Source organism: Bos indicus, chromosome X, assembly GCF_029378745.1.
Source record: "Bos indicus isolate NIAB-ARS_2022 breed Sahiwal x Tharparkar chromosome X, NIAB-ARS_B.indTharparkar_mat_pri_1.0, whole genome shotgun sequence".
Lineage (NCBI taxonomy): Eukaryota > Metazoa > Chordata > Mammalia > Artiodactyla > Bovidae > Bos > Bos indicus.
Window position 1 is genome coordinate 119,500,613 of NC_091789.1, and position 27,962 is coordinate 119,528,574.

General features: G+C 37.8%; 1 protein-coding gene across 9 annotated transcripts in view; it reads left to right on the plus strand.

The window, feature by feature from the left end:
• DMD (dystrophin) overlaps positions 1-27,962 on the plus strand; it is a 2,362,639-nt gene that overhangs the window by 1,645,342 nt on the left and 689,335 nt on the right. For all 9 annotated transcript variants that reach the window (XM_070783459.1, XM_070783466.1, XM_070783462.1 and 6 more), the window contains one exon: positions 21,748-21,980. In XM_070783459.1, coding sequence (XP_070639560.1) covers positions 21,748-21,980 — 233 coding nt within the window. The remainder of the gene's footprint in view (positions 1-21,747; positions 21,981-27,962) is intronic.

Genomic DNA, 27,962 nt, shown 5'->3' on the forward strand with positions numbered 1-27,962 from the left:
ACTCTTTGTGACCCTGTGGACTGTAGCCCGCCAGGCTCCTCTGTCCATGAGATTCTCCAGGCAAGAATATTGGAGTGGGTAGCTATTTCCTACTCCAACCTTATGGTTTATTTGCTTCTTGAGATTAGATTAGATTATGAATACTATAGTAGATCAGTTGATTCCATTTTTATGTAGTTTTAACCTAACATTCTCAGTATAATATAGATATTTTTGAAATTACATTATACCTTGAGTATTAAGACAATTTGCATTAATCCACAGGCAAGGTTTTTTGAATTATTATTCCCTTTGCTATGATTCTGAAACCTTACCTTCAGTGCCTTTGATAGTTTTAGCCAAGCATCACCCATGTTCCTTGCTTTTAAATTCTCTACAGTCTTGGCTTTTGAGCTTGCATGTTCTCTTGTTTTGTTCAGCTTTGCTTTCTAGCACCTCTGTGGTCCCTTGTTGCCATTCCTACTAGTTGACATATCCCCCTGTCAGCCCCTTAAATGATGGTATCACCCAGGACTTAGCCCATGCTATGTGTGTGTCCCTTTACAGCTGGCATCTGTTCCGATTGGCCATAGCCTATGCTGTACTTATGGCCAAATTTCTTTTGTAGTTTTTAAATTGTGCTTTAAAACTTGTAACAAAATTTACCATCTTAAATCATCTTAATACAGTTCAGTGTGTTAGAGAATGTAAGGTAAAGACTCCTAAAACCATGCCAGTGATTAGCTCAGATGTCTTTCCTAAACTCTTGTCTTATAGTTTCACCTGCAGGCCAGCTATCACCTAGATGTTTTACAGATATTTCAAACTCAGCATACCCAAATTTGATATTACCATTATCTTTTGAAAAATATACACGTCTTTTTATATTCCTTATGTTGGTGGATGGCACTCACTATCCAAGTTAGAAATCAAGGAGTTTTGCTGACACTTTCTTTATTCCTTAGTACTAAATAATCATTTACCACCGATTTTGTTGAACTTGTAAGCCAAACAACTCTCAACTTTCTAACATAGCCCCGCTATTTTGTTTTGGTCATTTATCCAGTCATCATCTACATAGCCTCTTGCTTGGTCTTCCCATCTCTCTCAACCCATCTTGCACACTGCAAGTCCATTGATAATGAACTTTTTAATGTACCAATCATATTACATTAGTCAAGATTTTAGAATAGTTTTTTTTTCTAGAATAAAAGCTAAATTCCTCAGCTTGGTATACAAGGTCTTTCATAATTTGGCACTTGCTAGGATGTCTAGGTGATTTCCTAACTCTCCCACCACTTTATTGATAACCAGATAATACTAAGCTATTTTTAGTGCCCCAGTCACCAAATGCTGCCTTTCTACTTTAACATATGCTATTCTTTCCTCTAGAAATGCACATATCACCATTTAATTTTGTTAAACTCAACCTTGAAGTCTCAGCTCAAAATATTATTTGTATGAATACTTTCCTTTCTGCCTAGTCTTCAAGGGAAGACAGGTACTTCTTTATTATACTACCATTTTGCTATTTACTTCTATTTCAGCAAGTATAATTACATTTTATGGAAATTTGTTGTTGGCATATATGTCTCCCACTAGAATAGAAACTTCTTAAAGGCAGCAATAGAGTCTCATTTATTTTTGTAACTCTGGTGACATGGTTAATAAAGATGTTTGGGGCTACAAGGAAAAGAATACCCATTCAAAGTGGCTTCAGCCATAAGTATAATTAATTTCACCTAACTGAAAGTCCAAACATTGGAGCAAGCTCCAGAAACAGTGCAAACAGAGCTCTGGTTCTCTTTCTCTATGATATTCTTAGTTCTGATTTTCCCTCTGGGTCAGCTCTGACCCCTCACTAGTTCCCTTCCAGTTTTGAAGGTGGCTGCCAGCAGCAAATGGGGCAATATGATTTTCTGTTACAGTGAGAGAGGATCTCTTACCTCAAGGCTAGATTAAGAGATTTATCTATCACTCAAATCTGCCAATCTAGGTTATGTATCTACTCCCATATCAATAATAGTCTTCAGAGTGATGCCATAGGATGGTTGACTTCAACTTTGGGATATTAAACCAAAGTTAAGAGGAAGGGATTATCTTGATTGGCTTGGAATCTAAGCACTTAGATGAATCTAAATCACCTCTAAAACTGGGGGATGGAATCCGTGGAAGCCTGAAAAGAATTGAAAACTCTCCTAAGTAGTAGAAATGCAGAGTGGGTGTAAGGGCATCCATGAAAGAATGTTGCTCAGTTCACCAACAGCTCAGTTCACTGAATGTTGTTCAGTATTCACTCCATTGGCATGGTGTTGGGCCCAAAGCTGTTTAATTACTGTTAGTTCAGTGAAGCTATGAAAGACAATTTTTTTAATTTAATTTTTTAATTTTACAATATTGTATTGGTTTTGCCATGTATCAACATGAATCTACCACAGGTATACACATGTTCCCCATCCTGAACCCTCCTCCCTCCTCGCTCCCTGTACCATCCCTCAAGACAATCTTATCTGCAAGCCATATATAAAGTAGGCAACAATGAGAAATATTTTTAGAAATGTTAATCATATACAAATTAATTATACACATTGGGAGGCTGTTCCTAAATGTAATGTCTTGTCCTTCCCTTGACCTTTGCCTGAATCTTATCTTGGCCTTAATCTGGAAGTTGGAGCTACCCAGGTGGTGCAGTGGGGAAGGAATCCACCTGCCAGTGCAGGAGGTGCAAGAGATAAGGGTTCAGTCCCTGTGTCAGGAAGATCCCCTGGAAGAGGAAGTGGCACCCGACTCCAGGATTCTTGCCTGGAAAATCCCATGGACAGAGGAGCCTGATGGGCTATGGTCTATGAGGTCACAAAGAGTCAGACATGACTGAGCACACACATACACACACATACATACAAAACATCTGGAAGTTAGTTGGAGCCATTTTTAAGATCTTAACAACTGGTTTAATAGCATTAATTGAAATGTCTGTAACTCAGCTAAGGGGGGAAAAAACTAGTCCAGCATAATACAGTATTGTTAAGGAAAATGATACTTTCACACAGCTATTTTGCTTTTTAGTGTCTTCTCAGTGTCTGCAGACCTAATAAAAAGGGATTATCTCAGCATCCTATAAGTTTAATTTTGAAAAACAAGAAGCCATGAATAATGGAAATCATTTCAAAACATCTCCACTCACATCTAAAATATGAAACAGCTAAATCAGAGGTTCTTAATAATTTAATCAGTGAAGCATAACTGGAGGATTTAGAAAAAGCGCCTAAACTATTAAAAGATTCTTCAGCTACTGCTTAATGTCAGCATCAAGTTATTTCTTGCACTGGCAAACAGCCAAGCCATTCCCTGGTCACATCCACTTTTCAGCATTTAGTAGTCCTCTCAATCATCCTGGTCAGAGCCCCAGGAATGTTTCACAGCAACTCTGCAATAATGGTACATTACTGTTAGGTCTTGAATTTTGAGATAGTTCATCTCCCAGAAAGGATGTGAATTGAGTAATAAGACCAAGTAGAGTGAACTTTATTAATGATGCTCGAGATTTTAGACATATTCTATAACCTTCAATCAATTTTAAAAGCACTTCCCATACCCGAGTTTTGCTCTAAACCGGTCCAACTGTGTTATAGTCTCAGATAATACAATGTGAGAATTTTGCCTTTCAAAATACAGAGTTGTCAGGAAAAGTTATGTATTAATAATAACTTCCTTAGCATTTAACCCTAGAGAGTACTTCCTGTGTAACACAGTCAAGTGCTGTATTTATCTAGAGTATAATTGTCCTTTGTTATGACATATATTCACAGCTTTATTAAAATAAGAATAACTTGGGACTTCTCTGGTGGCTCGGTGGTAAAGAACACCTGCCAGTGCAGGAGACGTGGGTTCGATCCCTGATCCGGAAAGATCCCACGTACCATGGAGCAACTAAGCTTGTGCACCACAACTATTGAGCCTGTGCTCTAGCCGCAACTGCTGAGGCCTGCGTGCCCTAAGCCTGTGCTCCGCAGCAAGAGAAACCACCGCAATGAGAAGCCTGTGCACCACCAGCGAGTAGCCCCCGCTCACCACAACTAGAGAAAGCCTACATGAGCACCAAAGACCCAGCACAGCCAAAAAATAAATAAAATCATGTAAAAAAAAAAAAAAAAAAAAAAAACTTGATTACCTATTTCTACAGAGGCCTTGGAAATAAATATTTAAATATATTCATCTACATGACTCTCTTACTAAGGAAGCCCAGATGCGTCACCAAGTTAGGAGTTATTCAGTAATAATATTTGAATGAAACCCATTCTGTTAGACTAAATTCACACTATCAAAGTCACATTATAAAAGCTTTCTCATTTATGAACCCATTATTTCTTTTTGGAAAATATATAAAATAAAATATTCATGTTGATTTATAATGATAAAAAACATTTTGAAAACATTTCTTACATTTTGAAATTTTTGCTATAATGCCAATAATCAGAATGATTTGTGTAGACTAAAATAATTTTCAAAATAAGAGATGTGATTTGCTTTTTATAATCTGAATAGGAAGTCTTAAAATGTTGTCCTGAGCTAAATAATTCATATGAAGTAATAGAAATTTACTTTCCGAAGGTCCATGCTATGTAATGGTTTCCAGTGGGGTTGACAACATTTACACTGTTGGATGGTTGGACTGGCTTAAATATGTAAAACTTTTAACACTAGTCTCATGTTCTGAAAATCTATTAGGCAGAGGGAAATCCCTTAAGTCCTACATAAGTCTAGCTGATCACCCACATCTACTTTTTGATTTGCAAAGGCCCATAGATACACATCTTGAGAATATCGAGGGTCTGCTGAATTATTTTCAAAACAATTCAGTCTAAGATTTACAATGTTCAGAGGTGACCGATTTTAAAGTTCAGCACTGGAATTCACACAAATTCCTTCCAATTCTAAAATTTTATAATTGGATCAGTAAAGAATAATATATGGAAATGTAATCAAACAGCTTTTTTTTTTTTTACATAAAACTGCCATCAACATAAGAATTCAAAGTTCAGACGTAACTCGAGTTGTCAACAAAGACCTCAGTGACATGAGATTCTGATCATAAAAGATAGGAAGGATTAGAATAAGTGAAGAAGATACTTAAGTCTGAGGAACAACTTGGATAGATTCATTTTCTAAAGAATAAAAGCATATTGAGAATTTCATGAAGAGACTGCCTAGTCAGAGACAACATGGGCATTTTGGGTAAGTAGTAGAAAATAATTTTCTATAAGTAAAGTGAAGGCAAATTCAGATATTTAAACATGGTCCTGTGGTGTTTCTCACCATTTGTCTCCTCCTCCTCCCTACCTCACCAATCTCATTACACATGGTAGTGATATTCAAATATACACATGGGTATATTCATGTCAGGGGCTACAGTATACAAAAAAGTGAGTGAAATAACCTGCAGGATAGCCAAATTCAAACTCTGACTGTGCCCTTTTCTCCCAATCAGAAAAGCATATCAGAATGTTAAGTAACTGAGAGTATTGTGATACTGACAATCTTAAATCTCCTCTAATTTATAAAAACTAATTGTAAAAATTCAGCTTTTGTCTGTGCTATAAAGTGTTAGTCACTCAGTCATATCCGACTCTTTGTGACCCCATGGACGGTAACCCACAGGCTCCTCTGTCCATGGAATTCTCCAGGCAAGAATACTGGAGTGGGTTACCATTCCCTTCTCCAGGGGATCTTCCTGACACAGGAATCAAACCCGGGTCTCCTGCATTGCAGGCAGATTATTTACCCTCTGAGCCATGAGGGAACCTCCATCTGTGATATAAGCCATCCTTAAAAGATCATGATACCATTTTTTGGCAACACTTAACTGAAATCAACTGTAAGGGGAAGGAACGGGAGTTTTGAAGATACTTGATCAGAGTAATATGAAGCAGTGATCAGCATGATAGAGATTCTCAACCTAGAGGCTGGAGATAAGTGAGATTTCCTAGTATCACTGAAATCAGTTCTCAAATCATTGAGCAAGTGTTGTCTGTGGATCAAATAAGTTATGTGTCTCCACATATATGTAGTAGATATTTTCAAAGTGACGTTAAATGGTACTACAATTAATAAAATGTAAAATTAGAATATTACTGAATTCAGAATAAGTGGATTTTTGTCGCTGTTTTTCTCAATCTGTGCAATCTGGAGATGTGATTATTATGCAGAGGCATGTGACATTTTTGAGGTTGCAGAAGCATGTTCCTAATGAGAACCACTGGCACAGTAAAAAGCTTATTGAATTGAGAATTCAGAGCCCTAGATTCTGGTCCTCATTTGGTCTCAAGCCAGCTGGGGAATAGAAATCTTAGACAAACCATTCAATGCTTTAGGCCTTGATTTCTTTAGTTGTTAAATGATCAGTTTCTCTCAAATGAAACAGCTTTTGATCATGCTATCAGGTATAGTGTCTATGGCTTTAGGTATATAAAATAAGTTAACTTCTCTGAAAATCAAATTTCTATAACATATATGTCTATGGCATTGAAAAATAGTGACTGATAACATATTTTTATAGAATAGTTTACTTACTTATATGACTAAGTGATAACAGAATCTGATTCAATAAACCCCAAAAGATCATCCCTGAAAATAGATGAATGAAAGACCTCTGACTTGTTACTGTTTCACCTGTTAAATTCACCCAGTTGTAGTGACCTTAGGCCGCCACTGTCAGTGACAAAGATTGTCCATTTTAGCAATTCAGTCTCACAGTGCTTCAGTCCTTTGGTTCAGTTGCGCAGTCATGTCCAGCTATTTGCGACCCCATGGACTGCAGCACTCTAGGCTTCCTTGTCCATCACCAACTCCTGGAGCTTGTTCAAACTCAAATCCATCGAGTCAGTGATGCTATCCAACCATCTCATCCTCTGTTATCCCCCTCTCCTCCTGCTTTCAATATTTGCCAGTATCCAGGTCTTTTCCAATGAGTCAATCCTTCGCATCAGGTGGCCAAAGTACTGGAGCTTCAGCTTCAGTATCTGTCCTTCCAATGAATATTCAGGACTGATTTCCTTTAGAATGGACTGGTTGGATCTCCTTGCAGTCCAAGGGACTCTCAAGAGTCTTCTCCAACACCACAGTTCAAAAGCATCAGTTCTTCAGTGCTCAGCTTTCTTTATGGCCCAACTCTCACATCCATACATGACTACTGGAAAAAACCATAGCTTTGAATAGACGGACCTTTGTTGGCAAAGTAATGTCTCTGCTTTTTAGTATGCTGTCTAGGTTGGTCATAGCTTTTCTTCCAATGAGCAAGCATCTTTAATTTCATGGCTGCAGTCACCATCTGTAGTGATTTTGGAGCCCAAGAAAATAAAGCTTGTCACTGTTTTCATTGTTTCCCCATCTATTTGCCATGAAATTATGGAACTGGATGCCATGATTTTAGTTTTTTCAATGTTGAGTTTTAAGCCAGATTTTTCACTCACCTCTTTCACTTTCATCAAGAGGCTCTTCAGTTCCTCTTCGCTTATTGCCAGGAGAAATATCAATAACTGCAGATATGCAGGTGACATCACCCTTATGGCAGAAAGCTTCAGTCCTTAAGTCCTTCTTTTCCACTGTTACATCAAATTGAATGGGAACATCATGCTGAAAATAGTGAATTGGCCCCACTTTTTGTTAGTGAATTGACCTTTCTGCCTAGCTATTTACTTCTGTCCGGGTCCTTATTTTCCACAAAAAGTGTACTTTATCAATTGAATGTATAGAAATTAATTTGTTGGTAAGAATATCTATTAGCACATAACAGCCATGCCTTTGAGGTAGGACAAAAGTAGGAAAAACAATGAAGAATTTCCACCTTTAATTCTTTGTATCTTAAAATATAGGTTAATATAGGCTATAATTTTATTATTGATATATTCTATTGAATGGTAGTTCATATACAATGTCATATAAGTCACAGGTATACAATATAGGATCACAATTTTTAAAGGTAAGCCTGGTAGGCTGCAGTCCATGGGGTTGCAAAGAGTCAGACATGACTTAGCAATTGAACTGAACTGAAAGTAATACTTTACTATACTATAGTAAAGGTATAGTTCATTTATAATAATTATAAAATATTATCTATATTCCCTGTGTTAGACAATATATGCCTGTAGCTTATTTATTTTATACATAATAGTTTGTACCTTTAATCCCCTGTCCCATATCGCCTTGCCCACCCCCTTCCCTCTCCCCACTGGTAACCATGAGTTTGTTCTCTGTATCTGTAAGTCTGCTGCTTTTTTGTTATATTCGCTAGTTTGTTGTATTTTTTAGATTCCAAATATGTGGCATCATATAGTATATTCTTTTCTTTCTCTGACTCATTTCACTTTAGCATAAGACTCTCCAAGTCCAACTATGTTGTTGCAAATGGCAAAATTTCATTCTGTTTTGTGGCTGAGTAATATTGCATTGTATACATATACCACATTTTTAGCCATTCCTGATTGATGGACACTTGGGTTGCTTCCACATCTTGTCAACTATAAAAAATGCAGCTGTGAACATTGGGATGAATCTGCTACATTCCTGACTTCTACGATCTTCTATAGGCTGTAATTTTAACAATAATAAAGGAAATATATTTTACTCCAAACCAAAATATCTTGGGATAAAGGGAACATCAATTTTCGACTCGAGATGGCTGTTCTCTTGCTCTCCGTCCATCTCTTGCCCACTGGTGCCTGCTTCACCTGTATCTTATGCACAGGACTGACCTCCTTACATGGGCTTCCCAGGTGGTGCTAGTGGTAAAGAATCCATCTGCCCATGCAGAAGACATAAGAGATGCAGTTTCGATCCCCTGGGTCAGGAAGATCCCCTGGAGGAGGACATGGCAACCCATTCCAATATTCTTGCCTGAAGAACACCATGGACAGCAAAGCAGGCCACCACCATCCATAGGATCACCAAGAGTCAGTCCAAACTGAGTGTGTGTGTGCTTGTGCACGCAAGTGCTCACATGCATGTGCACACACACACACACACACACCCCTCCTCCATACTCGCCCCAGGCCCCAGCTGGTGATTGTTCTCATCAAAGGGGTGGTGAGGGGTGTGCCCTCTACTGGTCTCCCTGGTAACTGATGAGCCCACCTGCAGTCAATTCCCCTTCCTCTTGGAAGCAAGCCTACCAGCCACCATGTTCTGCCCAACCTGCAGTCCACTGTGCTCACTGGGGTGTCACGCCAGGGCCTTGCTGCAGACATGTAAGCTCCTCCATCCTTTAAACCACTGATGTCTCTGTCGCCAACTCTAGGTTCTTTCTTTGGTCTGGAAGCTGGGCACACACAGACCTTGGAGGCCTGCAGGATACAGCCCAATGTTACCTTTCTCCTAACAAAAAAATGAAGCATAGTTTTCTGTTGTGGACTGTGTAATTAACTTTACCTTAGAGTATTTATTTGACTCTGAAATATAACTCCATTTTACTTAGAACTTCATTTTCAAGTACTGTTCTCAAATGCAAAAATTTGGTGTAATTCTGTCTTTTATATAAAACACTGACATCATGGGAATAGTACCAGTGTTACTAGGTTTAAATATGATTTACTGATTCTTTTAAAGGACTAAACATTAGCCCTGATCCGATAAAATTTTCTGTTCTTAAGTAGCAGAAATAAGAGGTTCAGCTTCACAAATCTTTTCAAGTGAAAATGTAAGCTATGCTCCTATTTCAGAAACCATGAACTATAGACTCACAGCTTTTCCAGACTCTCTTTACACTCTTAATTTGAGACCCATTCATCCAAAGGATTAGGACCATGAGATTTCGGGTCTGAAACGATAGGAAGTACGTGCATTGCTCCTAAGAGTAATCATGCTATTGCTTTAATAGCGTGATTTATAACCACTTAACCGTGTTTTTATTTATGATTACCTCTCCTTCAAAAGGAATTTGAGATGGCTTGGTGAGCATGATTTAAAGAAACAAACATCATAATCTTATTTTTGTGCCTGTAACAAGCAATTTTCCCTTTGTAATTGGTACTTGTTTTCTACCTTTGATTTTTGGTTCCTATTGTATAGCTCATAGTTACTGCACTTGTGGGCATAGTATGCTCTTCTACAAGTTAAATGAAAACATGAATTGATTTTGATGGAGCTAGTTGAGCTACTTCAGTTAGTGTGTTTGCCATACCTGCAGTTTGTAAGGTGTTTACTGACCCAGAACTTTAAAAGCTAAGTTCAGCTCAGCACAATCAGATCAAACTAACACAAGATGGCAGTTACATTTCCAGTGTCATTATAGAGACAGAGTTCAAGACTTTAGTATTGGGATTTGTCAAACTCTTTGGTGTTTTAGTTATAGGATGTGTTCAGATTTCACTTACAAAGCTGCTACTCAGATGATAAATTGAAACTCAGCTATAACCAGAGTATAAAAACCTTTTTATAAACCTTTAAGTAGTAAATATGCCACCAAGTGGTTGCCTGCCTTTTGGTAAGTTTCCAGAGCATTCAACTGAAGATTGAACTATACAACATGTGATGTTAATACATAATTTAAATAATATTACTCCAGAATTGAATGCCATGTTGCTTTTATGTATTAGAAAGGAAATCGTGTATTTAGGTGTCTAAGGGGTCAAAAGATGGTATCTTAGATTGGATTTCCTGGAAGCATGGTCTGAGACAAAAAGTTGCATTCATTAGGTTTAGTGGGAATGAGTATTGGTAGATCTACCTGTAAGGAAGTGAGGGCAGTGTTACTGGACAGAGTGGGAGAGGCTGATCCACAGAGCAGTGAATACTGCAGCCATGGGGTCACAAAGATTCGGACACGACTGAGCGACTGAACTGAACTGAACTGAAGCCAAACTGACAGAGAGCTGGGAGCTGGATTCATCCTTCATAGTTGTCTAAAATTGAGGCAGGTGAGCTGGGCCTTAATATCCTTGTACTGACCGACAGAAAGCCTCAGGGAGGGACGCATTAGCAGTCATTATTAACAGAACCTGGTGTGTGGGTCCGTCGACTCCAGGAGAAGTGCAATGGGGCCCCATAATATCCACCACAGAGAGGTATTGGCATATTCTTCTTTACCCCACAAAGGTTACAAAGAAGGAGGTGTAATGACAGAAAAAGAAATTGGTCATTTTTCACTGGGCCTACATGTGTCAGAACCACTGGTTATTTACAGGATGGTCTTTATTTTGGTATTCAAAGATCTCTTTTAAATCTCCTTAGCCCAGAAGGGAAAGAAAGAAGTCCACACTTTGGCTGGTCTATGGACTCCTTTTTGTAAAAGTTGTAGTGAAAAACACATAAAATTTACTATCTTAACCATTTAAAGTATACAGTGTGCTAATTTTTTGCCATTGCACAACAGATCTCTATAAATTTTTCATCGTGCAAACAGAAACTCTATAGCATATGATAGAATTTCCTTTAAAAAATTTTTTTTGACTGTGCTGGGTCTTCATTACTATGCATGGCCTTTCTCTAGTTGCGTTGTGATTTTCTCATTGTGATGCTTTTTCTTGTTGCGGAGCACAGTGGGCTTCAGCAGTTGTGGCCGGTGGGCTCAGTATTGTGGCTCAGTAGTTGTGGCACACGGGCTGAGTTGCTCTGCGGCATGTGGAATCTTCCCTGACCAGAGATCAAACCCATGTCCCCTGCATTGGTGGGCAGATTCCTATCCACTGTACCACTCGGGAAGTCCAGGATTTACTTCTTTGTAAGGCTAAATAATATTCCATTGTATACTTATACCACATTTTCCCTATCCATTTATCTGTCAATGGACATTTAGGTTTTTCCCACCTCTTGACTTTTTCAAAAATGCTGCAATGAACATCAGTGTCCAAATATCTCTTTAAGATCCTATTTTCAATTCTTTTGGATATACTATATATTCAGAAGTATGATTGCTGGGTTGTATGGTAATTCTAGTTTCAACTTTTTAAAGAAACTCCATACTGCTTCCCACAGAGGCTGTACCATTTTACATTCCCAACTACATTGCACACGGGTTCCAATTTATCCACATCCTCACCAACACTTGTTCTCATTCTCTCTCTCTTCCTCCCTCCCCCACCTCCGACTTTGATTTGCATTTCCCTGATGATTAGTGATGTTGATACCTTTCCATGTGTTTATTGGCCATTCATGTATCTTCTCTCAAGAAATGTATATTCACATACTTTGCAGATTTTTTAATTGGGTTTTTCATGAATCCCTCTTTCATCAGTCAACTCAGAGCCTTCCTTCTTAAAATATAGATTGCTTGGGAATTTCCATCTAACTTACTAGATTTTGACCCTGGAGAAGTATTTTAATTTATCCAAATCTTAGTGTCCTCTCCTGCAAATTGATAGCAATGTTGCTCTCCCTGCCCACACTCAAGTGTTATGGTGAGAAGTCAATGGATAAAATGACTGAAATGACACTTTTGTGCTTTTATACTGTATAGCTCTGTACAGATGTAAGGTATTATTATGAATTTAGGCCAAAAGAATTTACATGTTAAGACTACTTAATACTATTTCATTTACGTTGGAGCTAATGGTTCCTTTGCTTTGTTCTGGCTGATGAAACTCTAGATTGAGACTCTAATGAATCAGTCTCTCTTTCCACCACCCTCCCTCTCTCTTATGCATCCCTTCAGGATTCTGCTTCATTCTAATCTGGATAACAACAGCAGCAAATGTTGGTTGAGGCCACTGTGTATCAGACATCACACTGGGCTGGTGATGAAGAAAAAGATAAATTTGATCCTTTAAGTAGCTTATCTCAAGGGTGCGGCTTGTGAGGGAGGACCTGGCACATGTTTAACAACTTGAAAAACTCACTGCTAGTTATTTTGCTTCTGAGGGTAAAAACATAGCTTACCCAAGCAAATATGAGACTCATTTGGACTGAATTATGTAGAGAACACTGCTTACCTGGTTTTGTTCATGTTTTACTACAGAATCTTATCTTTAATATTCAGGTAGGGGCAATTCTGTTGAAAACAAAAAGCAGATTGGATCCTTTAAGAATTTTTCAAGGTGCTAAAATTTTTGATAGAACAGCAGTGTATTTACTATTATGAGAACTATGTGATGAACTCTAGCTGCTATGCTGTGGCTAGTCACTCAATCGTGTCTGACTCTTTGCAACCCCATGGACTGTACCCCACCAGGCTTCTCTGTCCATGGCCAGGCAAGAATACTGGAGTGGGTTGCCATGCCCTTCTCCAAAGGATCTTCCCAACCCAGGAATCGAACCCAGGTCTCCTGCACTGCAGGCAGAGGGAAGCCCAAGAATACTGGAATGGGTAGCCTATCCCTTCTCTAGAGGATCTTCCTGACCCAGGAATCGAACTGGGGTCTCCTGCATTGCAGCCAGGCTCTTTACCAGCTGAGCTACCCAGGGAAGCCCTGTTTTCTAGCTGGTTATACCCAAATGAATGTATGCATTTTATTCTGATGGCAGTTTTAGAATTGATGATCATTCTTCATCAATAGCATGGTCTTTTTTATGGTCTGATCTGACTTTTCTTCCCTTGTTTTCTGCACTGGTCTGCCTGCTTCATGGCCATCATTATTACATTCTCTACTCTTTTCATTTACATAGTTTTAAGTGTACTAACAATGAATTTTTACTAAATGCTTGGCTTTTCAAATATCCTATAAAATATTGACTGCCTGAATTATAGGCATCATAGAATGATTATGTGTATCTTCAGTTTTCTCTTTTTCACACTCTAACTAGAAGACTCTTTCTTAACTGTGTTCTCTTTGTTGGATCAGCATTTGTTTTATTTCTGTAGCAATGGGAGGACCATTTTAAACTTGTTTTGGATGCAAGTCTTTAATTGGTAAAAATGGAGGTTGTATCATGTATTGTTCTATAGCAAGTGACTCCCACATGTAGTGGCTTAAAATAGGAATCATTTATTTAGCTCATCATTTGGGGGTCTGCTTTGGATTGGGTGTCTCAGTGATTCCTTTGTTAGTCACAGCTAGACTCACTCATGTATTAATGGTCAACTGGTAGTCAATGGCCTCACTCATGTGTTTGGTACTTGATTATTGGATGAGACAATGGATGTGACAGAGCCACTTGCCTATCATCATTCAGTAGGCCAGTGAAGTTTGCATAGTGGTGAAAGGTTTCCACTCATAGCCCAATAGCTAAGAAGTTCTCAAACCTTTGCTTATGGTCGTGTTTAATAATATCCCATCCACATTCAATGAATGGAGAAATATACTACGGCTTTTGATGGGAGCATCTGGAATGTCTCATTACAAGGGTATAGATGCAGGAAGAGAAAGAATTTGTGGTCATTTACTCTCTGCCAGAGAAGCTTTCACTTTTATCATCATGGCATTGCCTGTGTCATATTATTTACTGTCCCTCATAGCTATAGCTTCAAGTATTTACTGTGTCTCAGTGTCTGCCCAGTATCCTGTGGCTAACAGAAGTGCTGACTTTCACTTAACCTATACTTCTAAGGTATAGGAGAGCATAAACTTGGATGGACTTAAAGCAGGTGTCCCCAACCTCTAGGATCTAATGCCTGATGATCTGAGGTGGAGCTGGGGTAATAATAATAATAGAAATAACATGAACACTAAATATAATGTGTTTGAATCATCCCCAAACCATCCCCCCACCCTAGTCTGTGGAAAAGTTGTCTCCCACGAAAATGCTGGTGCACCAATGTGATGTCCAATGTGATGTAAAAGATGTCCATGTCCACTACAAATGTTAGGCAAGTATATAAACCACACACACACACACACACACACACACACACACACAGGAGAAGGAGAGAGATTGAGGAAGAGAAATTTAAAACCCTTTGAATTAGTGATTTTGGACCAGAAGCAATCCGCCTCGCCACCCCCCACTCCCCCTGCCCCCTGCCCCGGCCGCTTTCAGAGACATTTGATAATGTCTGAAAACATTTCTGGTTGTCAAAACTGGGAAGGTACTCTGGCCAAGGATACTGATAAACATCCCACAAAGCACAGGTGAGCCCCTCACACCAAAGACTTATCCATGCCAGAATACTAACAGTGATACGGTTGAGAAACACTGCTTTTTATTGACTGCATGTGTGAAGAATTCATGAGTTATGAATCCATATATGAATAATAATTCATATATACAAGTTAAAAGATTCAAGCGAAAAAGAGGGAATGGCAAGGTTATTTCTGTCTTCAAATTAGTGTAGAAAGGATCCTTGTTTGGGTGAAGTCAGGTTGGAGATAGTCCTCAAGAATAATATTCAACTTGTGGGAGGAAACCAGATTTACTTGATTTTTTTTTTGGCCATCACTCTGTGCAGCTTGTGGGATCTTAGTCCCCCAATCAGGTATATGACCTGGGCCCTCATTAGTGAGAGTGCAGAGTTCTAAGCACTGGACCACCAGGGAATTCCCTCACTTGATTTTTATAATCCATATTTTTGTGAGTAGTTCAAGGTGATCTTCTCTCCCTAATTAGAATGAACATTAGATGATTTTGTGGATACCATAGGCTATAAACTATAGCTCTTGGAGTCAAAAGTATTTGAGTAATTAATAATATTATATTTTGAGTGGGACATGCATGAAAAATATCTGATGATTATATCAGCCTTAGAAATAGGTATAGTGGTTAAGCACACTGTCTTAGCATTGTCATTTGTTAATGTGAAGCCCTCAGCAAGGTATTTTACCTTTTAGTTAAATGGAAATAATGCCAACCTGAAAATCATTTGGTAAACATTAAACAGGGCTTATCAGTAACCTTGCCTGGCATGTAGAAAACCCTGAGTAAATGATTGTGGTGAGAGTGTAGGTGGTGATCTCTTTTCCAAGTGGCAGAAAATATTTCTTACTTGGATTACATACTTGGTAGAAGAAAAGAATCAATTAAAAAGTGATAAAGTAGCATTGCTAAGCTTTAAAAGTCTATGGGTCTTACTGTCAAATAATTTGTTTCTCAAGTCCAGAAATATAATTGGTTATCATGAATCCTTAAGTTCCTTTTCTCCAGGACTTCCCATGTATAATACAAGCTCCTACTGTGCTAAAATGTAAATAATTGATGATAGTTGAATCATATATATTATTTCATCTTTAGAATGATGAGAAAGAATATAGACAAAAATACATGTTTATGGATTCACAGTGTTTGTTTCTAATTTTTCACGTGTACCTGTAGACTACAAATATTTAGAGAGAAGTGAGGTCCTTTTAGAGTCTATGCATGATTTCTAATTTTGGTACCATGCAACTTTCTCATATGGGTTTTATTAAACTACATGCCATCCTTCTAAATACTCAAAAAGAAAACTTTCCCTGTGTTGCTTGCATGGAGAACAGTTGTTTTATCCATTGGTGATATGGATAATAGCTAAAACAGTCTTTCCTATAGCTAGTGTTAGACAGTAATTCAATTTAACCACATATACCAAATGGTACTTTTTAGATATCTGTATTAGTGTGAGTCCAATAATTTATCATTTAGTCAGTGACTGATTTTTCAAATATCAAAGGAAAGAAAACCAAAAATTACCCACATTCATTCAACAAAGCTAGAAATAGAATATGTGTTCCTTGTTGTCTTATCAATCAAAGGAGACCTGTGAATTACAGAAAAACCATGTGTGAATACTTCAAAGAAAGTATTCCAAACACATTGTGTATGTGTTTTTTAAAAGATTTAGTAGTTCCTCTAAAGCTCTAAGTAAAGCTGTTAGTCTGACTAATCATGTACCCTCAAAAGCAATTTAAATTTTAGACTACAGAAATGTTCTTCAAACACTTTTGAAAAAATGAGAGTTCCCTCCTAAAGCTAACACCTTTTAATTAACAAAATACTCAGAGCAAAGCTGTGGTTTGCAATAGTATATTACACCTACTGTTACTCATGCTACTATTCCAGTATGCCAAACTTGATACCTTTCAGCAATTTTGAGCTTGACTTTTTGTATGCTAACTATGGAAAGGAAATAGTTTTTAGTAGAGTTATTTTAATTTTCTAATGAATGCATATGAAACACCTTATGCTACAATTAGTAGTCAAACTACACAGGGTCTGTGTGTGTGTGCATGCACTTATCTGTTGATATATCTATTTATCTTTTTACCTATCTACTTGGCTTAGTTATACACATTGTAATGCATGCTGTTCTGACATGAACTGATTAACCAAGGACACTAGCGCCTGTTGCTGGAGGGACGGTTAATAGTGTGACACCGTAAAGACTCTTCCCCATGCTGGAAGAGATACTTTCTCCTTCAGACTTGAGAAGGATGACCTTGGTTTTAAAGAAGCAGAGATTTGAAGCAACCATTACTAGGGCCAACTTCTTGTGACCCTGGGCAGTGGCCTGAGGCAAGGGTCAGATATCTCGACAAGCATATCAAACTGTGGGGGCATTAAACAGGAAGAAAAGGATCCCCACTGGCCGGAGGGGAAGCCATTTTTGGTACTCCTTAAGGAGGAGAACCTGGAAACCCATCCTAGAACTTTGTGCTTAAGATTCTGTGTATTCATTTACATATCCTAACTGCTTCCCTGATTAGCTTTATGGGTTGAGAAAACTCTCAAGAAATCCTCTTTGCATCTTTTAAATTATACAGTTAAAAGAAGACTCCCCCGTAATAAGTAAATACCCTTCCCTGACCCTTGGCATCAAGATTCTGTTGCTCAGTCTGGGAAAAACCACTTAAACTACCTCTTGACCACCTAATAAGGTGATTTGCTTATGTTTTTAGTAAAATGACATAGAAAAGAAACAACCTCATTTTTTTTCTCTTTAGATAAAAATAAAGGCATCTGAAAATGCAGTGTGAGTTGGTATGTGATATACATAATAAAATAAGATCTCAAAATTTTTCCTTTGACACATCTTGCTTAATAAAAAAATAAATAAAGTATATGCACATACATGAATCTAGAGGCAAGTCTTTTTGTGTTTAGTTGCTCAGTCATGTCTGATTCTTTGCAACCCCATGGACTGTAGCATGGCAGCCTACTCTATCTGTGGGATTCTCCAGACAAGAATACTGGAGTGGGTAGCCATTCCCTTCTCCAAGGATCTTGCCAACCCAGGGATTTAACCCAGGTCTCCTGCACTGCAAGCAGACTCTTTACTGTCTGAGTCACCAGGGAAGCCCCTAAGTCTTTTTAGGAAGAATGAAATATTTTCCAAGTAGTGTTATAGATAGAATTGGCCCATAAAATGTATGTGATAGATGAAAATTTGCCTCTTTCTAGTTTTTTATAGCACTTTTTTTGTCTATTCTTGGAGACCCAAAGTTTCTGGAGTTTAGAATCCAGCTCTGAAGTACTATCAGCTACGCTGTAGCCATCTTAAAATCCCCAACCCTAATAATGGTGCAAGATTTTGTTCTTCCTAGTGATTATTATATTTTAGTAATAAAATGTTAAAGATTCAATGTGTTTAAGACCCCAAAGACTAGTATAACTCTATGCCTCTGAGAGATTTTTATTTATTTATTTATTTTAGATTTTTAGTTATACACTTACCCTGGTACCCCAAAAAAAGACAGAAATCTAGAGTTGGGATTTGAAAAGGAATTGAGGCTTTTGTCTGGGGAAGGGAGAGGAGTTTTTAAAAAGTATATAGAGCATATGGAAGGGCAAAAAAGTGTGAGATGGTCTGTTCTAATTGGAGAATGCCACATAGAGACCGAGAGCATGGGAAGAATGGAGGGAGATGAGGCTGGAGTTGGAAGTCTGGTTCAGAGAGCACAGGACCTAAAAAGTCATGCTAATTTAGAAGGTGAGCAGCCAATAAACATTGGTTGAACAGCAGAAGGGAAAAACACACACAGTGTATCTACTGTCAGAGCAGTGCTAGGAGGATCAGTCTCATTCATGTATTCAGAGGTCATAGTTGAACACCTGCTCGATTCTATGATGCCCTTCTCCTGCCCTCAATCTTTCCCAGCACCAAGGGACTCTCAAGAGTCTTCTCTAGCACCACAGTTCCAAAGCATCAATTCCTTGGCACTCAGCCTTCTTTATGGTCCAACTCTCACACCCATACATGACTACTGGAAAAACCACAGCTTTGACTATGGCCTGCCCGATGAGTCCATAAATCATATCCTTTGCCCATAGTGGCAGCATAGATGGCTGCATTGCTCTGCCTCTCAACTCTCCTCTGAATCTTTTTTAGCTGTCTTTGTACTTGGTGATACTTTTTCCCCCATTGGAGAATTTTGTGATATTACCCTCTCAATGTTAATTGTACTTTTTAGTCATCTTAAAACATTATTTTTCAATCTCTGGTCCTAGCCTTTCTTTCCAGTAGACTTACCCACTCCAAAAAATGTGTGTTCCAGAAAACAGTTGAAGTCTGATGATTCTCTGCCTTTTTATTCTTGGCTATATAGAAATTTAAGATGATGTGATCATTTCCACTTCATTAAGCTACTTCTTTGTTGGTCAGAAACAAGTCTAGAGAAAAAAAAAATCTCATTCCTACTCTCTTTTGACAGTGAATTTTTCATCAAGTCAGTTAAAAAAAAAGCATCTGACATCTCCCAGAACCTTGAAATCCTCCCCAAAATACTGTGTGTTGCCAGAATATCTATTGTTTTGTATTTTAAGAACAATCTGTCCATATTTCCTAGTCAGCTAGGCATTCCACAGTTAGCTCCTACGGTGATATTTTATTTTAGCTCTCTTTTCATCCTCACCCATGTGTTCTCTCCAGGAATTCGGCTCTTCTCTTGGAATCCCTTTTAAGATTTTTAGAACCTATTGGCTCCCATGCTTTCTCCTACTAGGCTGTGGAGTCACAGGATGCTATTTCTGCTTCAGATTATGTTTCATTCTTTCTAGAAAAAAACCTTAGAGTAGTGAGATAGCTTTGGGAAACTATTTCTTCTCCATCTCCTCAGTATCATTGTCTTTTTAGTCATTACTTCTTGGCATTAGTTTTTTTTTTTTTTTTTTTTTAAGTCTTTATTGAATTTTCTACAATATCGCCTCTGGTTCTGTGCCCTGGCATTATGGCCCTGAGACATTTTGGATCCTAGATCCCCAGCCAGGGATCAAACCCACACCCCCTGTACTAGAAGGCAAAATCTTAACTACCAAACCTCCAGGGAAGTCCCAATCTTGGCATTAGTTTTCATTCTATCTGTCACCTCACTTTTTTTTTTAATTTCTGCCTTGTTCAAGATTTCTTCTTCCACTTGTAGGAACCTCTTGTTCTCCCCAAGAATCTTGAGAGATAGGAGAAATGCCTCCATTCCTTTCATCATCTTCTGTAACAAAAAGACAACCTTAAAAAAGCTGAAAGTGATATAACCATGAAAAGTCATTTATGGTCACGTCAGAATGGAATGCCATATGGCACATTTTCTTCATGCTTCTAGAACAATTGCCTTATTGTCCATACCTCCTGGATTTCCCATTGAGATGCTGTGTTTGCAGCTTTACTTCAAAACTTTCCTTCTGAACTACACAGGCCACTTTTTCTTCACTACCAGTCTCCTGGGTGTATCAGGCTCCAGAAGCCATTGCCTATGAACTCAATGTGACACTCCTTATCCTTCATCACTCACCTGAGATAACCCAGCTGTTTGTTGATATTTATTTGTTGATATTCACACCAGCAAATTCAGCCCTTCAGTACATATAGGGCTATACTAGGCCTTTGGCTGAGTTTTTCCCCAAATATTTTATATATTTCAATCCCTTATCTCTAACTTCTCACCATATTTGTTTATCATTCTGCTTATTTATCATATATATATATATATATATATATATATAGTAATACCTAACGCAATTACCTACTAGTGTCAGGAACTATGCTAATATTTTTCCTTTTATTTTCCTGGTACTGTGCTATGTGCATTTCTTGTATTAGTCATTGAATCTACACAGTTGCCCCTATGACATTAACCCCATCATTATCCTTACTTGCTGAAGAGAAAACCTGAAATTTAGAGAAGTTTGGTAACTTAACCAAGGTCACAGAGTTCCTAAGACAGAGAGAGGTATTCTCTCCCAGGGGGGTTTTAGTCTGAAACTTCAGATCTTAACTATTACCATATGCTACCTTACACTACAGTGTTCACCACTATTCATATTAATTTAATATTTCTTAGTAACTTTGAAACCATGTTTCATTATCCAAATGTAAAAACGTTACTAGTCCTGATTTTTCAAAAATAACTAGCTTAGATTTTCTTCACTGCTAGCCTCTTTATTACCAGTCTGAAAGCAAAGGAAAAAATATATATATAAGCTACTCCCAATATAACAGAGCAAAGACAAGAACATTTCATTGGCTTTGATTTCTCTAGAGTCCACCACCAAAGTAATTTACTTCCTATTCAGGGAAATCATAAGTTTGAAATAAGATCTTATCCAATCTTTACTTTTTTTCCCCTCTTGACTAAAAAAAATAGGTAAAACTTATTTACCTGGCACAGTCTGAATACTTTCTATTTTTCTTTACCAGTTCCACAACCTGTATAATTGTCATTGAGAAGGACTTTCTAAATTAAATTAATTGCTCAGCCATGAGGATAATCAAAACCATTTGAAAGACTGTTAAATGTTTATTAATGAAAAGTTGGGATCTTTGAATTTTTCTATAATGCAGTACTGTCTAAAGTGTCCATATGGTTAGGGGAAAAACACATGATGCCATAAATAATACTTCGGTTGAAACTGTTGCCTTTACATCAGTTTTATTTTTATTGAAATTGTCTTCTTATCTTCTGTTTCTAATATTTTATTTTTCTTTTTTTTAAAAAAATTTAGCTCCTAGTCAGACTGTTGCTCTGGTGACACAACCTGTGGTTGCCAAGGAAACCGCTGTCTCCAAACTAGAAATGCCATCTTCCTTGCTGTTGGAGGTCCCTGCACTGGCAGATTTCAACCGGGCTTGGACAGAACTTACCGACTGGCTGTCTCTGCTTGATCGAGTTCTGAAAGCACAGAGGGTGATGGTGGGTGATCTTGAAGACATCAACGAGATGATCATCAAGCAGAAGGTATGGGGAAAACAGATCACAGTTGGCAGAGGTTTGTCTTGAAAGTGAAGACTTTCCACAAGTCACTTAATTCTCTAAGACCATTTCCCACCAGTTTTTATGCAGTTTTTTTCCATCAGCCAACACACTCCTCTGTTTACTCTGTTCAGTCCAAATATGATCAAGGAAACAAATTAATGCAGTTGTCTAAAACAGCCATAAACTGCACAGGAATACTGGGAGTAAAAAAGCATAACCCTTAAAGTATAATTGGCTTAATGAAATTCACTAAACAACTAGTATTTTAAAAATCTATTTTACATCAAATAAATACCTCATTTGAGCTATTTACATTTAAACTGTTTGTTTTGGTACTCTGCAGCCAAAATATATTCCAGAATCAAATATAATAATCTGGGAATTGGTTATTCAGTCTTCTGAGTTGTCCATGCCAATTTTCCTCCTCCAGTGATAAGGATAATTGAAAATAAGCTACAAACAAAAAAAGTAACAAAACATAATGCATTTTTAAATAACATAGATCTTAATATTCATATTTACTTTTAATGCTATGCTCAAACATGTTTTTAATGCAAAGATTGCATTTCTCAGCCTCATTGCAATCCACTCTGCAAAATTATGACATCAATGAGAGACATAAGAATACACTGAAATAAATATGATTTACCTAGCTAGAAAAAATATACTGTATGTCTTTTATATTTCTGAATGAATAAGAATAGTAGTTTTGAAAGGTTTATATGCTATAGGTTTTCACTTGTAAATGATTTTTCAAGTCTTTATTCTGAAGAAGTAATAAATTGTACTGAAGTTGTTTAGCTATTACTTTTTGAAAAAACAGGGAGTAGGGGCAGACAGATTTCTTTTTAAAATGAACTTCAGCAATTCAGTAAGAATGCAAATTATTTAATAGTAAGCAACCTGCAGTTAAAGTATCTTAATCTTAGACTCAGAAGACCTGAATTTAGTGGTCTTTTGTCATTTGCAAGTGGCATGATTGTGGTCAAACCATTCTCTGGATTTTGGTTTCCTCTTCTGAGAGCAAGGCTCAAAGAATTCACATTCACATACATCATATAGTGTTGGTTATGTGTGAATATAAAGATATGTAAATATATATATATATATATGCTGTTGCTGCTGCTGCTGCTGCTAAGTCACTTCAGTCGTGTCTGACTCTGCGCGACCCCATAGACGGCAGCCCACCAGACTCCCCCGTCCCTGGGATTCTCCAGGCAAGAACACTGGAGTGGGTTGCCATTTCCTTCTCCAATGCATGAAAGTGAAAAGTGAAAGTGAAGTCGCTCAGTCATGTCTGACTCTTAGCGACCCCATGGACTGCAGCCTACCAGGCTCCTCCGTCCATGGGATTTTCCAAGCAAGAGTACTGGAGTGGGGTGCCATTGCCTTCTCTGAAGTATATATATAGTTATCTATATATTTATATAAATGTATAGTTGGTTTTGGAAAGCCAGTACAGTTGTCAGTCCAATGGGAGATTGCTTCTGAAATCCACCATGGATAACAAAATCTGCAGATGCTCAAGTCCTATAGTTGGCAGATAGGGAGGGTCAACTCTGCTAATTAAAAAAAAAAAAAAAAAAAACATGTAATTGGACCTGCACACTTCAAACCTGTGTTGTTCAAGGGTCAATTGTATTTAAATTTGTTCACATACACACACGCACACACACACATCTGTAATCTCTCTTCTCTTGCTAAATAGTAGGGATGCTTTTCCTGCTTCTTCCCCTTATATTGTGAGGGGGATTAAAAAAAAAAGATGAGTTTGGGGAAGTATTTATTATGATATCAGAAAATAAGTATCTCCTCTATATGGAGTTTTAAGTAAATTCTGACTTTACTGTTTGAGGTATAAGACATGAGGCAGTATCCCACAAGTGCTTTATAAACTGTAAAATGCTATCTGCCTATTTATTCATATATTCTTACAGTAAGTTTATATTGAGCTACTACTTAGTGCCTGGAAAATACAGAGTTGGATAAGATAGGGGCAAAAAAGCATTGACAGCACTCTAATAGAAATAAATTTTAGCCCATATTTAGCATTAATGATGTCCCAGCCACTTTTCTAAGTACTTTGTGTATCTGTGTGTAGACTTAGTCACTCTGTCGTGTCTGGCTCTTTGCAACCTCATGGACTGTAGCCCGCCAGGCTCCTCTGTCCATGGGGACTCTCCAGGCAAGAATACTGGAGTGGGTGGCCATGCCCTCCTCCAGGGGATCTTCCCAACCCAGGGATCAAACCCAGGTCTCCCGCATTGCAGGCAGATTCTTTACCATCTGAGCCACCAGGGAAGCCCTTGTGTATACTACTTAATGTTTACAACAGTACTGAGACTTACACTAAAGCACAGTGAGGTTAAGTAACTTACCCAAGGGACTTCCCTAGTGGTCCAGTGGTTAAGAATCTGCCTAGCAGCACAGGGGACGCAGTTTCAATTCCTGGTTGGGGAACTAAGGTCCTGCATGCTGTGGAGCAACTGAACCTGTGCTGCAACTAGACAATCCATGTGCAACAACCAAAGATCCCTGAATGACAGACCTAACACCTGATGCAGTCAAATAAATAAATACATCTTTTAAGAGGTAACTTGCCCACGGACACATAGTAAAAAGACAACAGTGAGATTTGAACTCAAGCAGTCTGGTCCAGAATCCCCACCCTTAATCACCACAGTTTTCTGCTTCCCTTGGATATCCTTGGGTGATGCTCCAGGGACTAACTTCATGGCAGGGACATCTAACTAAGCCAGGGAGGAGGATGGATGTCAGGAAAAGCTTCTTGAAGAAGATAAAACCCAAGCCAAGCATTCAGGAACAAGTTGGAATTAACCAGGTAGATTAAATGACAGAGGCCAAGTGCTTTTCACTGAGGTTAGCAGTACAGTATGTTATAGAAAGTGTGATTCCATCTGGCTGGAACTAAGGGGATGAGGAGGGAATTGATGTTGCATAGAGAAGGGTAGAGCTAAAATATGGGGATTTTCCCTTACCAGACTACAGAGGGTTGTGTTTTTTTTTAATTGACATGTAGTATTACAGTAGTTTCAGGTGTACAATGTAGTGATTGGATATTTTTATCCATTACAAATTTATACAGTTTAATTCATTAGTCTGCTATAAAATAGGCTATCCTACACAACTATTACACTATCGACTAAGGAGTTGATTATGGCCCACAGGTGGTGGCAACCCTTAAGGAATTTTAAACAAAGAAGTATTGATAAAAGCATCAAATGTAGTTTAGTTGCATATTATTGATAGGTTTCTCTCCATGCAAGCAACCAATCAAGCAGAAAGTAAATTTGCTCTAATTAGCATGAGGGCAGTGGGAAAAGATGGGGCTTCCCTGGTGGCTCAGTGGTAAAGAACCCACCTGCCAATGTAGGAGACGTGGGTTCAGTCTCTGGGTCAGGAGGATCCCCTGGAGAGGGAAATAGCAACCCACTCCAATATTCTTGCCTGGGAAATCCCATGTACAGGAGCCAGGCAGGTTACAGTCCATGGGGTTGCAAAAGAGTTGGACATGACTTAGCAACTGAACAAAAACAATGGAAGAAGACCCAGAAAAAGAAAAGTGATCTAAGTGTGCCTGGGCATTTAGTTATCAGGCTCTACTTGAGTCTCCTTGTGACACTATTTTTCTCTTTATTCTGTGTAGCTGTTCAAAATTTAAAGTTTTAGGAGTCCAGCTGACCTTGCTTAGGTCAGACCCCCACCTCTTAGCTAAAAGAAAGCAGAGAACATTGATTTAAACCCCTCTCCTTCCAAAGCTCCTTACACTGGAGGAGAGATCATTTACCCGCCCCCAACCCTAGTCTAAGCAATATGTTTATTTCAGCTTTGCAGTATAGAGACCTGAAATAAAACTATTTATGCCCCGGTACTATAAATATAATTTTGACACCTTCACATTCAGTAATTGGTTCTCCAAAAAACATAGATTGCTTTCTGGATAATGTGAATGAAACGTGATAAATAAGTTTCATTTTTTACAGAGATTAGAGTTGGGAGATTGTAATTGTAGCTGCAGAGCATCAGAAATTAGAAAAGATGATGTAACAAAACATCTTATGACTCTGAGAGAACTTAATTTTGATTTTATTAACTTCAGACCAAACTTTAGAGATGCAGTGATTAAAATACGGTCCCCAGAAAGGGAATAACAAGATGGCATTTGAATAAGTTAGCTTTTCATAGTTCTAGACCTGAAATTGAAAAATCACACATTTGCTATTAAGCTTCTGTTCTTTAGCGTAAATTGTTTAATTAAATTCTTATCTTAGAAAATTGGGAGCTGCTACCATTTAGAAATGAAGATAATATTTACTAAGTGAATTATATTAAGCAAAACTGAAAGTTAACATTACAACTATAATTTTGTAAAAGATTGTTATATGTAGCCATTTAAAATATTAAGCAACTCGACTGCTTAATTTTAGAGTAAAAAATATGCTATTGTAGAGGAATAGAGATGTGTGTGGAATATGGAAATTAAGCCTTTAAAAGTAAAACACCCATGAAGCTCTAAGTTTATTTTCTAAAATTGGGAATTTATAGCAGAGGATGATTTGTAATAGATAGTTTAGTGTCGGATAAATCTGATAAAAAATGTTTTTCCTATTTCATCACATGTTTAAGTAAAATTGCTCTGAAGTAAAATTGTTTTGACAATTATTCACAGTTTTCTTTTACTGACATAATATATCCAGTGAAGGAGAAAATATGTCTAGAGTTTTTCTCTGAAAGTGATGATTAAGTATGACCCTTAAGGAAGGGAAGTTGGGGTAGAGACAGAGGAAGGGGAGGAGAGAAGGAAAGAAAGAGAGGAGGGAAAGAAAGAAGGGGAGAAGGGAAGAGAAGCGGGAAGGAAGGAAAAAAGATAAGAAAGGAGAAATAGAAGGAGGGATGGAAGATACGGAGGAGAGAGAGGGTGGGGAGCTAGAGTTGTGAATGGAAAATCTGGGCAGAGGTCCAGGCAGTGGATAGATAATTGGATTGTTATCAACAGATAGGATTTACATGGCCATGAGATATCATTATTTTTTCTACTAGTGTCTGATTACCTGTGCTAAATAAATTATAGTCTTTTTTCAAGTCATTTTGGCCAGGTGTTCAGGGTAATTCACCACTAAATCTGAACCACAGGCACTTGTATTGAATAAAGAATTGAATAGGCAAAAGAGTTTTGTCCTCTAATAAGACCTCTCCAGGTTGGGGTTGAGACAAATTGACCAATCTGGACAAGATGATAATAGCATTGTTCAAGATTCATTTTTAACTGCACATTATACTGCTACCTGGGAGATTTCATTATCCAAAGATTGAATAAGCAGTTTTCGTGGGTACAGTGTATATTTAAATGGGAAATAATTACTTGGATGTGCTTAATTTTTTTTTATTGTTAAGGTCAGAGTCTTTAATAAAAATTCTATGATTATTTTTTTTTTTCAACTCTGGCCGTATCTACACAAAGAGCAATTGAATGGCTCCAGAAGCATCCTGATTATAATTTTTGTCAAATACATCCAACCATAATCTGATGACAAAAGAACATGTCTAGCATCAATTTAGAAGGATTAAGTGGAACATTGTGGGAGTTGAGGGACAATGGCATCAATTGTTTAAAAACAGAATAGTTCTTGGTATTATTCTATTGCCATGAGCATAGAAGAAAAGAGGGTATTACAAATAGTTTCCCTTATTCCACAAATGAGAAAGGTTACAGATAATATAGTAACTTGGTATATAGTCACTTTGTGAATGTAGATGCCCTAATGGAAGTACAGACCTCTTGGGAATAGATGTTTCTTCTTTTCCCGTGGGCCTACCCCTTCTTAAACATCTCCTCATTTCTCCACTACAGTAAAAGAACAGTTTATTTCCATGGGTATCCAATAGATTTCAAAAGTTAGATGTCAGTCATCTTAGTGTGAGGAGATTAATTATTCTGTTTTT